The sequence below is a fragment of the Mirounga leonina genome, unplaced genomic scaffold, assembly GCF_011800145.1.
Source record: "Mirounga leonina isolate KUSES-001 unplaced genomic scaffold, KU_Mleo_1.0 Mir_197, whole genome shotgun sequence".
In the NCBI taxonomy this organism is placed as follows: domain Eukaryota; kingdom Metazoa; phylum Chordata; class Mammalia; order Carnivora; family Phocidae; genus Mirounga; species Mirounga leonina.
The window spans coordinates 1,805,518-1,817,819 of record NW_023270494.1 but is presented as its reverse complement, the minus strand read 5'-3'; the positions used below and the strand labels follow the sequence as shown (position 1 = coordinate 1,817,819).

The window sequence follows — 12,302 nt, the reverse complement described above, 5'->3', positions numbered from 1 at the left end:
CAGGGTCCCGGCCACCCACGGAGCCTGCACTGGCCAGCCTGCAGCTCACACCCACCCCCCACCCTCCCCGGGGCAGAGAGCAGGGTGCCGGCATCCTGAAGGTGTGAGCCTAGAGAGGGAGTGAGCCAGTGGGCAGCCCTTTGCAGGGGGAGCCCAGAGCAGCCCGCTCGCTCCCAGAAACCCAGAAAGCCACGCCGGTCTGACAGGAGAGGTAGGGGTGCACAGAGGAAGGAGGGGGCACCCTGCACCCATAGTGACCTATGAAGTCCACCTCGTTCAAGGGCAAGATGTTTGAATCTTAGGAGTGTTACTTAAAACACAGCCATCACCTTTGTTCCTTCTCGTCCCATCTGGGAAGAACATGAAACCCTTTTATCATCTTTAACTTGGGACAGATCAAATAACCTCTCCTCCTGTCATGTCTGGAAGTCGAGACGCGGGGCTGGCTGGAAAAGGTGTCGGGGAGAACCAGTGGCCACACTCTATCTCTGGGCAGCGGGATGTGGCTGAGAGTCCGGACCCATGGGAAACGAGAGGGGGCCCAGGTGGGAGCAGGAGGACCTTATCTGGAGGTGCGTCGGGGTGTAGAGCAGAGCCCTGCGTTCCTCCCTGCAATCTCCCATTGCTCTGAGAGATTATCTTCCAGACCGGAGCCTTGCTGTCTTAGGTGAGGGCGCCCGCAGACAGTCAAACACAGCTGAGCGGATAGGCTCCAAGGCCCCCAAACCACATGCCGGCTCCCTCGGGAGTTTGTCTTCAACCGACACCTCCCGTGGAGGTTGCTCTGACTGTGCGAGCCAACGCACCGGCTGCTTCCCAGCAGCACGGGTTTCTCACACTCCTGCCCTGGGCTGTGCCCCCGCCCGCGCAAGGGAGGCATCCCGTCATCTTGGGGCCTCCCCTGCCTCCCCTGGGTTGTGCCATGGCTTCTCGAGGACGGCTGTGCCACGCCTGGGGTCCAGGGCCCCACCGGGCCAGGGCTCTGCAGGTATCCCAGCAGCAAGAGGCTCTGGCCATTCACTGGCCATCCTGCATATCTCAGAGGCCAATTTCGAGGACACTTTGTTCATTTAGAAGAGAGCAAACAACCGAGCCGTTACATGAGTTCTTGTATGTGTCCATGATGTCTGTCAGAGGTGGTGTGGCCCCACAAAAAGAACCAGGCTGTAATATAGGGTGGGCCTCATTTGGGGTCCTGACTCCACCTCACGTTCCTCTCATTTGCTTCTGTGAAAGTTACCAAATCAGTCTGAGTTTAGGTGCTCGACTGCAATGGGGTTGGTGGAAAGATGTGCCCTGCAGGCTGGCCGAGGGTCCCTGGGCCCCGAGGGGACGCGCCCCCAGGCCTGGCTGAGGGTCCCTGGGCCCCGAGGGGACGTGCCCTCAGGCCCGGCTGAGGGTCCCTGGGCCCCAAGGGCAAGCGCCCTGCAGGCTGGCCGAGGGTTCCTGGGCCCCAAGGGTATGACCTCCGCCTGCTGGTTGAGGGTCCTTGGACCCCCGTGTAGGAAGCATCCCATGCAGGAGACTCTGGGGCTCATAGCTATCCCGTCCATACTCTGGGGCCCTCCTCTGGGATAGGACCGCCGCATGCCTGTGTTTCAGATCAGGAAACCGACGTTGAGGGGCAGTGGCTTTCCTGGCCGCTGGGAGCTCCACGTCCGGGGCTGTCCCTGTGTGTCTCAGGGTCACAGGGTCAGAGAATATCGCTTTCACCACCTTTTGGGCACTTGTATGTCCTATCTGGGGTCAGACTCGTCTGCACGTGCAAGGCATCTGCCTCCCCGACCCAGTGCACAGGACTCAGGAAAACCCAGCCGTCTGCAGCACACAGCTTTCTAGTCCACTGACTGCAGCGCTTGCTCCCCGCTACTTCCAAGCAGAACCAGCTTGGCATCCCAGGCTAGGGTTTACACGCCACCCCCTGCCTCCGCGCACGCTCCCAGAGCCGCTGCGCCAGATGGAGATGCTGAGGCCTGGCGTGTCAGCACCCAGCTCGCTGACCTGAGAGGGCCTTCAGAGAGACGATTAAGTTGGAACAAGAGCGTTAGAGTGGGCCCTGACCCGGGCGGGCTCCCTCTGGCTCCGAAGCACCTCGTGAATCCACCAGGAAGGAAGCTGCCCTCCACCCCTTGGCTCGGGCCTGGGTCGGCCGTCCAGAACAAAACAGGGCAGACCCGCTTCGCTCACCCCCGGCGCGGGGCACAGCTGCGACTCCTGCCTCACGTCCTTGGGTCACCCAGCCCACCCCGGACCCTCTCCGCTTGTCCCCGTGACCCCAGACTGTGGCGCTGAGACGTTGGCACTGGTCCAGATGCCATCTGGCCTACACGCTCAATGACTACACGCCTCCTAAGTGGCCCGCGGGGCTGCTGCCGAGCACCAGGAGGACGGCCGAGGATGTCTGAGCACGCAGGCGGTGCGGGCTCTGTGCCGACGGCCACCCCGCACATCCACTCCTCGGGGGCCTGTGTGCTCTGCAGCTGGTCTGCCACCGGGACAGGCTGGGAGCGCCACCGTCAGGTGGGTGCAGACGCAGCCCGGCACCAACCCGCCGTGCTCCCCCGAGGCCACGGCCCACAGGCTGACGTCCGGGGCCCGTGGTCCGACCACAGCGCTTTCAGAGTTGGGAATTTGCGTATTCTTTAAAAACCCTCAGAGTCTATACAAAGCAAATGACTTTCAGTTTTACCCATTTTACAAAGAATGCTTCTTGCAGCTGGAGCCGTTGCAGAACACCCAGGCCCCACCTTGACTTGGGGGCCTGAGAGCGTGTAGGTTTGCCTGAGGCCAGTTGGACACAGACAGATGGACATAACTACCCGCCCCATGTAGCCAACTCGTGCCCGTCCAGCTTCGTCATTCTCCCAGGTCCCACCCGACCTTCCACCCCCATGTAGATGTGGGTCTTCGGGGCCTTGAACAAGCTTCCCTTTGAGTCCTGTCCATTCCCCATCATAGAACGCTGTCCCTCCCCCACCATACGAGGCTGTGCAGTGCCCAGCTGTATGGGCCGTCCCTGCCCCATGATGCCAGGCCATCCATCCTTCATCATGTGCGTGAGGGCATCCGGTCCCCCTTATGTGAGGGGCTCCAGACAGAAGGCTCACAGACAGACAGGGGTCCATTTCCCTCCCTGGGACACTGGCTGGAGCAGGCCGCCTGGGCGTCCCAGCGGGTGCTAGCCCAGGGCCACTCTCAGGGTCTCTCAACTGGTTCCTGAAGGGTTGCAGCCGGTTTTGAGTGATGCTTGTGGACCACCCCCTGGCACTACTTTGGGTTTTGATTCCAGAGGTGGCACATGACTGACATGAGCCGCCAAAGGGCCCGGGTCAGAAGTCACGCTCTCCATCCTCATTGTTACCAAATACATCAAGTCCAGTAAACATGGGGTCTGAAACAATAGGGCTTCAGACACTCCTTCCCCCGGGATGGGGGCCCTTGGCACCCACCCACCACCCCCCTCCTGGGTCAGAGAGCTTCCTGCACAGTCACCCCCGCCCCTCAACCGCTGGCCATGCCCGGACCCTCGGTACGTCCCTCTGGCCTGGGGGGTCATGTCCTGGCACAGAGTGGCCAGTAGGGACCGGGCCGGGGGCCCTGCCTCCGCATCCAGGCAGGTGACTGGTCAAGAAGAGCAAACACTTGAGCTGGATTGAGGCTTCGTGCTGGTCTTTCTTTTATTCTCTTCCTTTCTTTTTTGGGGGGGATTATTATTGAGGTAAACTTCACATAACATAAAATTAACCATTGTAAAGTGTTCAATTCAGTGGCATTTAGTGCAGTCACAATGTGCGACCCCCACCCAGCTAGTTCCAGAACATTCTCATCTGCCAGAAGGAAACCCTGTGCCCACTAATTCAGTGTCTCCCTGCAGAGAGTGGTGCTCAGAAGACTGCCATGGCTAAGCCGAGTTGTCTGTGCTTAGAAGTCTGTCCAGGGTCTGGGCCCGGCTCGCGCCCCCAGCGCTGCTGGTGGGGGTACCTGGCGGGTAGCCCAGGGTTGGAAGGGAGATTGAGGCCTGGAGGGAGGTCCACCGCCCTAAAAGGACACATTGGAAGAGAACGAGGCATTACGGGCTCCAGAACAGGGTGCCCAGGGACATGGGGGCTGCGGGGCCGCAGCGTGGAGCAGCAGAAATGAGTTTGACAAGTGTGACTGAAGAAACACACAAACGAGGTCATCACGTAAGTGGCAGAACAGAAAGAGATCCTGGTGTCACGATGCAGGTTGCAGCGCATGCGTCTGGTGGAGGAAGAATATCGTGAACGCCAATGACCACGGGGTCTGGTGGGACCCACTGCGTGGGTCTCTGCCACGGCTGTAGATGTGGCCCCTCCCGCCGGGAGCCTCCTTCCAAGTGCACAAGTTGCTGCTGCAGCTGCGGTTTGTGGAGTCAGGGAACACATAAATAACTGGGTCAAGCAGACCCCAACCTGCTGGGCAGGATGAGTCCACACAACGTGACCTGGAAGGGGAACGCGGTTCCTAGGAAATACGCCCCGTGTGAAATTGGTGGCGTTAGCGGAAGCCGTCCTGGTGTGTGGACAGGTGCGCCTGGATGGGGGATGCGCACGGCCCAGCTTGGGAAGATGCCCAAGGCCTGGGGACGGTTCGGCCAGGATCAGAGTGGGCAAGTGAGGCTTTTGCTGGTCTAAAATCTTGCTTCTTTTCAAAAGAACGAAAAGGGGGAAATGCCCGCCACTGTTAGATCTGGTTGGTGGGTACGGGATCTCTCCTGTATGTTTAAAACGTAACGTTGTTTTAAACAGAGTCCCTCCCGTGAGGTTTTAATGCCACCTTTAGGAATGCTGCAGTCACTGGCCTCCCCATGCAGTCCCAGCATGGACCTCACGCCCGGCGCAGTCTGCTCGGCCTCTGCAGAGCTCCTGGTCAGCCCCGAGAAACCGCATGCTTGAGCCTTGATGTGGCCAAGAGAAGCATCGCCATGCCCACTCTGAAGTTGCAGGGCTGCCTGCTGTGCCCAGATGTTTTAGAAAACGGGCATGTTGAACAGTCCTAGGATGGTACTGCCCGCCAGCAGATGCCTGGGCAGAGCAGGGATCCGGGGAAGACTCCCAAATTGCTGCCCTGACCCAGACTGGGAACCTGGAGCTCCTGTGGGGTTGGGCACCTGGCCGTGGCTGTGGGTGGTGTGGCGCTCCTTGGTGCTGAGTGGCTGCCTGGGACAGGCTCCCGCGGTGACGCCGGAGCGGTCTATGTCTCTCCAGGAGCCGGGATGGTGGTGGACTGGGAGCAGGAGACCGGCCTCCTCATGAGCTCAGGGGACGTGCGGATCGTCCGGATCTGGGACACAGACCGTGAGATGAAAGTGCAGGTAACTGCAACACCCCGCCAGGCCCCCCAGCTCTGCTCCCCCCACCAAACAGGCCTTGTCAGAGAGAAGCAAGAGTCGGGGTCACACCAGGGAGGGAGTGTGCAGCCGCCACACTGTCGGAAGCTCATTACCTCTAGATGCCCATTTATCTTGACACTTTGATCCTGCATCGCAACGTGATTAAGCCGATGCGAACCCTAATTATTTCCCAAAATTATTTTATCCATGTAAATCAGGGAATATCAGAAAGCAGCAGAGTGAAAACATCTTAAGTTGGAATGGTGAATTACTTGACTGCATGCTTCTTAAAGCGTCTCTTATTTCCATTTTTAATCAACAGAGTGAGGAGAGAATTGGTTTTGACAGAGGCATCCTGGAAGGGGCAGTAGGCCTGCAGACAGCTCAGGGCCTCGGAGATGTGGGGTGGTGGTGCTGGCTGTAGCTTGAGGTCCGGGAGCTCCCCAGCCCAGCCCTGGGCCTCCCGCCAAGCCCTCAGTCACACGGGTGCCCGGCAGAGGAGAGCGGGCTCTGGGTCGAACTAGAAGGGCTGGGGACAGGGAGCCGAAGTGAGGCCGGGGCACGGTTGTCCAAGCTGCCGCCCCCGGGCAGAAGTGACCTCCCTCTGCCCTGTGCTCAGGTCCTGCAATGGTACAGTCAGCTTCCGTCACACATCCTTTCTGGGGCCCGGGACTAGCCATTCCCTGCAGCCCTCCAGTGCAGCGTGGACACCCAGTGCTCGCAGCCCTTACTCGGGAGTCTGTGCCCCCAGAACTTGTCTTCAGCTCAGCCACCAGGGGCTTGTCTCCGGCCCCCTCCCACCTGCAAGTCCTCTGAGCAGGTGGGGAGTCCCAGAGGTGCAGCTGCGGCCCCTCATCTTGTTGCCTCTTACACGGATCGGATTCCGTTAGTGTTGGATTTCTTCCCTGTGAACCCAATAGCAGCAAACCCCTGACAAGGGGAAAGCACTTTCCCTCTTGTGGCCCCTTTGGTCTCCTGCTCTTTCCTGCCAGGCATTCGTCACCCCTGCCCTTCCACGGCATTTACGGCCGCCAGGACGAGCGGTGAGGCGGCGGCTTAGGGAGGCAGAACTCCCTAGACCCTTTCCTGAACTAATTAGGAGGATCCGTCCCTACCAAAATGTGCTTCGTCTTCCTTTTTAGGAAAGAGGGAGACACTGGAAAGTTTAATTGGCACCAAAAGCCGGTTCCCAGAGTTGTGTGCTGGCTGCGGCCCTAGGGACAGGGGACCAGCTCTCGGGCGGGTGTGGGCCTGACTCACTCGGGTCCCCTGCGGGTCCCTCGGGTTCCCTGGGCCTTCAAAGCCTTCCTTGGTGGAGAAGGCAGGGGTCCCGGGCCAGGGGTGATGGCGTGCCCGGCCGCTGTGGGGGGGCCTCACCACAGTCCCTGTGCCCGGCCCCAGGACATCCCCACAGGCGCTGACAGCTGTGTGACAAGCCTGTCCTGTGACTCCCACCGCTCCCTCATCGTGGCTGGCCTCGGGGACGGCTCCATCCGCGTCTACGACCGGAGGATGGCGCTCAGCGAATGGTAATCCACACCCTCCCCCCAGCACCAGCACCCTCCAGACACAGGGAGCCTCCCAAAGCCCACTGGGCACCCCCCACCGAGGCCACATTCCCACGGCACGTGGAAGGGAAAGCCAGCAGGGCAGGGGGCTGGCAAAGTACTGCCCTCCCTGAGCTCCTTGTCCCTCCTGAGCATGCAGGACAGCCAAGGAGACGGTGTCGGGGAGTGCCCGCGTGGGCTTCACGCAGCGCTGAGCGACGTGCGTGTCATGGCTGTTCCAGGCTCTGGGGGGCAAGTCCTTGGCCAGGGGCCAGGCGGGGCCAGGCACTAGGGGGCAAGTGCTGTTACCTGTGGGCAGGTGAGGAGCTGAGGTCCAGCTGGTGGTCACTCACCTGAGCCCCATGGCTGGTAGATGACAGCACAGTCTCCCGGGGCCCCTGGAGCGATGTGCTTATTAACACCTGCCTTGTCCCGGAAAATCAAGCCTGGCCTTCAGGGGTGGGGGGGCAGGTGGGCAGGTATGTGACCGTGGGGCTGAAGGAACCCCGTGGGACGAGCCGCTGGACGGGCTGGTTGCTGCAGAGGCCCCGGTGCCGGGCCATGTCGGGTGGGGTCTCCCGGTACAGACCCGAGGCTAGACCGGCGCCAGGTGGGCCCACACTCGCCCGGCGGGTTCTCTGCAGAAGGATCCGCACAGAGAATGGGCAGCACCCCCAGAAAGCCGCCACTGTGAGGGTGGGGAGTGGGGTTTCTTTCTGGGCTGGCGGAAATACCCTCACACGGCGGTGAGCACACTGAAACGCACTCACGACGCGCTCTGAAAGGGTGAGATGAATCTCCATCAAGCCGTCGTTTTAAAAAGCTACCCTGAGCAGGCAGTCAAGTCGCAGATCGGCTCCGAGAGAGCCGAGGGTCATGGGGCGGCCCTGAGGGTACCGCTGGGGTCTCTTCCTGGCACTGAGGGCAGTGACACTGGGCACCCACGCTCCCCAGTGGTGACTCGTGGCTTGCTGTGTGTGGCGTGGGTCTTCCGTGCCGGGGGTCTCCGTTTCAGCAGCTCCTCGGTTGGGGTTCTCATTCCTGACCCTCAGAGTCGTGGGATGGGAGCTGCACGGGGTGGAGCCCCGTCTGGGGGGCTCCCAGGGGCCCCGACCGCATCCCAACATCACGGCGAACAGTGCGTGGCGGCCGCCGACCCCCAGACAGAGCAGACCCTGACGGCTTTAAGTGAACGCTCAAAATGAAGTCACACCGTCGGCGTCTTAGTTCCTGCTCCCGGCTGTGTGCACCATTGGCCAGCCTGCTGTCCCCTCCCCCGCAGCGGCCGGCCCTCTGGGCTCTGACCCCATCCTCCCCCCGCCCCCTGCAGCCGCGTCATGACCTACCGGGAGCACACAGCCTGGGTGGTGAAGGCCTACCTCCAGAAGCACCCCGAGGGCCACATCATGAGCGTGAGGTAATGAGCACGGAATATTCATGAGACATTTTGCTGTAAAAACATTATTTTCTCCTTGGTATTTAAACGGCCGGGAAAGGACAGCATTTCCGGGCTGTAATTAATCTCCGCTCTGGGACTGGCCAGAAAGGTCAGGGCCGGTGGGAGGGCAGGGACACATCAGGCCTCCTGCTGGAGAGCCTCGCCCGAGGGCAGCAGGAGGCTGGCTCGGTGGCGGCCGGCAGGGTGTACACGGGAGGGGGGTGGGCATCTTCCGGCCCTTTGCTGTGGGATCACTGCATGGAGTAATCGTCTGCCCATAAATCCATTTCTGCTGCCCAGTAAATCCCGTGCTGAGAGCAGCGAATATTTATTTGCCCGTTAAAGGGACAGCAAAATGTAATTTACGGTCACAAAGCCACCATTTCTTCAAAGAGATGCTTTCTCCCTTATTTGTAGTATAAAAACAGAACATAGCTCTTAGAACGACACCCACTAGAGACCAAGGGCAGGAAAGGTGGCAGGAAAGGGGTGACATCGGGCCTCCTGGCCTCCCCGCCTCCCCTCCCTACCATCCTGTAACTACATCCCTGGCTGTGCAAAATCTAATCTCCAGAACTGGAAATGAAACCAATAACTCACATCCTCCCCTGTGTCTTTGCTTCCTGCTGCTTCACTCCTTGGAGGCAGGGCCTTTGCTGGCTCTGGGGAGGAGTCCGGGGTGCTGGTCCTGGTTGCTGGGGCCAGTGGGGTGGGCGCCGGCCATGCCTCGGGGGCCTTACTGGGCACTCGGGCCAGCCGGCCTCGGCCTTGAGCGGCGCGTGTGCACGTGGCCCCGGACTGCACGCGGCCGGCCCTGAGAGGCCGGCACACCCCAGCCTCACCAGCGGTGACCCTTCCCCGGCAGTGTCAACGGGGACGTGCGCTTCTTCGACCCTCGGATGCCGGAGTCTGTGAACGTCCTTCAGATCGTGAAGGGGCTCACGGCCCTTGACATCCACCCCCAGGCAAACCTGATCGCCTGGTAGGTGCCAACCCTAAGAGAAAATGAGGGGCCTTTCCTGACCCGACCGTCTCAGAGCACCCAGAGTCGCCTCGGGTCTCCGCGTAAACAACGGGTGCTATCCCCCGTGGCCTGGGAAGGAGAGCTCTTTAGAGCCACGTAAATGTGGGGCCCCTTGTGCCTGGGTGACGGGCGGGCAGGCTAGCCCCGTGTCTGGGACGGTGCCCGTGTGAGAGGAAAGGGGGGCCACCTCTCCCTGTGGACGCACCTGCCGCCCCCGGCACTCTTCCACCCCCGCGGGAAGGCTCACGCCAGACCTTCTATGTGCAGCGGCTCCATGAACCAGTTCACGGCCATCTACAGCGGGAACGGGGAGCTCATCAACCACATCAAGTACTATGACGGGTTTATGGGCCAGCGCGTCGGGGCCATCAGCTGCCTGGCCTTCCACCCGCACTGGGTCTGTGTCTCCCCACCCCTGGGGCGCAGGGGGGATGCAGGGGGACTCAGAGGGGTCGGGGGGACCACAGCCAGGCCGCCCTGGGCTTCTCCCTCCCCGTGTCCAAGAATGGCATGAAACAAGATCTTGTCAGGTCCTAGGGTCTCCAAGGGTCACGGCCCCCAAGCTACCTCCAAAAACAGCACCAGATTCCCCTATCAGGCAGGGAGTCGTGGGCTGCACAGACATGAGACAGCCCCCCTTTTCCTATCATCCCTGGCCGCTGCCCTGGTGCCGCCCCTGGAGAAGCCATGCAGTAAAGAGGGTGCTGAGGTGTCCTCGTCCAGCCTGTGCTCCCCGGGGAGGGGCAGCCATCCCTTACGGCCGCTCCACGCGTCTGTGGGCTACGCCAGAGGCCCCCATGCAGCACGGGGCTCTCAGCCCGGACACGTGGCACTGGGGTCCCAGACCATCCCTGCACGGAGCTGTGGGAGCCCCCGTGTCCCCGTGGCGGGCTGTGGGGCCTCTGCTGAGAGCCACAGCAGAGTGGGGATGAGGAAGCCGCAGGGCGCCCTCCCCACCCTCCTGCCTGCTCACCTGCCCTGCTCTCCTCTGCAGCCTCACCTGGCCGTGGGCAGCAACGACTACTACATCTCTGTGTACTCGGTGGAGAAGCGCGCCAGATAGCGGGCTCCCCTCCCCGCCAGGCCTCCCTGTACATAGTGGATCCACCGCAACACCCTCAACACTGGTCCTGACCTGCTGCCGAGGGCTCCAGGAGGCCCCTCGCTGTCTGTCTGTCCGTCTGTGGTCGCTGTCACGCCCAGGAGCCCAGGGAAGGGGCCTCTGGTGGAGTCCTGCCGTGTGACAGCCCAAGGACAGTCGCAGACATCCCAGCACCCTTCCCGTCCTGTTTTGCTTCTGAGATTTTTAAAGGGGGAAACACACTCGTTCTATTTTGCAAGGGACCCGAGCATTGGCTCCACAAAAGCTCTGAGACAGAAGCCATCTCCCCAGGGCTCAGCCACCCTGGCGGACAGGGGAGCGCTAGGCTCAACGTGGGTCTCTGGGCCACTGCCTGGCCATGAGCCAGCCTGGGCTGCATCCCCCTGGCTGCAAGCTAGCCCAGGCCGTTTTCTGCGCACACGCTCCTGGGGCATTTCCAGGCTGGGGGCGGGGGGAGTTCAAGAGACAGAGCCGGCACATGTAGAAGGAGACAGCCCAAGCCCCCTCGCCAACCGCCAGTCCTTGCCCACTAGGGGCCTTCGTGGCCAGAGGGTGCGAGGACTGGCAGTGCCCCTCCACCACGCAGCCCACCTTCCCGGCACAGGCCCCTCTCATCACAGACCCGCTAGCAGGAGGGGCCGGTGGCTTTGGACAGGTGAGGCAGGTCCTTGGCCATTCCGCCACCACCTTGGGCCACAGGGCCTGTTTCTCTCAAGTGCTGCTGTTCCCAGGCAGGTGCAGTGACAGCCACGAGGCCTGTGGCCTCCCACACGGGTGTACACGCGGTGCAAGGCCCGGGGTGTGCGCTCCCGAGCCCACACGTGAGCACACACTTGTGCGGCCTGCGGCCTCCTGGCCAGCACAGGCATCACACGCACAGTGCAGGGGCGGCTGGAGCGCAGCGGGCATCGTGGGTCAGCGGTGGCCCATTCTTCCCGCCACTCGCTGGCTCGGCAGAAGTTTGTGTCTTGCAGCGAGTGACGCAGGAGTTTCTTGGTGATTGCTTTGGCATGGGTCAGGGCGTCTGCATGTCTGCACACAGGTGTGCGTGTGTCTTCACGTGTAGGTGCACGACCTCGGAGCCACGGGGACGTGTAGTCCCAGGACGGACAGCAGAGAACGTGCTAAGCAATTACAAACAGCGCTTGTAAAACAAAACCACAATGATGATATTCTGAAAAGCATTTTTTCCATTTTCCTTGGGAATCAAGATTATTCACATAGAGGAGTGAGCTGGCTTAACTAATTCTGCCACTGCGAGGCCATAATAGTGGGAATGTGAGTCCCCTCGTGCTGCGGCCGGCGCTCTGCCTCCGCCAGGGCCGTGTCCCCGGGGACCGGGCAGCACCGGGCTCTGCGGCCGGGGGGACGCCCGTGCGCCCCGGGAGCCGGCTCCGGGACGGGGTCCGCACGGGCTCCCGGGCTGCCGACACCTGGCCCCTGTCCGCGCCCCGCAGCTGGCCCACCGGGTGGGTCGGGAGCAGCGGACTGCAGGCCGCGGAGCGGGGCCGTCTGTGCGGACACGGGACCGCGCGCGCGGCGGCCGGCTGGGTCTTCCCGGGTCCGACGCGAAAATCCAATCATGGAGTTAACCGGGGCTTCACAGAGCACGCCCTGAAGGTTCGTTTATCTCTATTTATTTTACCAAATGAGAATTGCGGAGTGAAAGTGAGAGCAAACGGCAACTGTTCATGACAATAAACAAGTGCAGAGGTGGTCTGTCTGCAGCCTGGTAGCTTTTGGGGGCCCGGGGCGGGGCGGGGGCGGGGGCGGGGGGGGGGCCTTTCTGAGGGGGCGGGGCTGGTGGGTGTGGCCGGGGCGGGACATTTGGGGGGCGG

At 61.7% G+C, this 12,302-nt stretch overlaps 1 protein-coding gene across 1 annotated transcript in view; it reads left to right on the top strand.

Moving 5' to 3' along the window:
- Window positions 1–12,180, top strand: part of RPTOR (regulatory associated protein of MTOR complex 1) — a 316,057-nt gene extending 303,877 nt beyond the window's left edge. The window contains exons 29-34 of the mRNA XM_035025828.1: window positions 5,229–5,335; window positions 6,755–6,882; window positions 8,231–8,317; window positions 9,204–9,320; window positions 9,630–9,759; window positions 10,357–12,180. Of these exons, the coding sequence (XP_034881719.1) occupies window positions 5,229–5,335; window positions 6,755–6,882; window positions 8,231–8,317; window positions 9,204–9,320; window positions 9,630–9,759; window positions 10,357–10,425 (638 nt within the window). The 3' untranslated portion in view covers window positions 10,426–12,180. The remainder of the gene's footprint in view (window positions 1–5,228; window positions 5,336–6,754; window positions 6,883–8,230; window positions 8,318–9,203; window positions 9,321–9,629; window positions 9,760–10,356) is intronic.
- The last annotated feature ends 122 nt before the right edge of the window (window positions 12,181–12,302 follow it).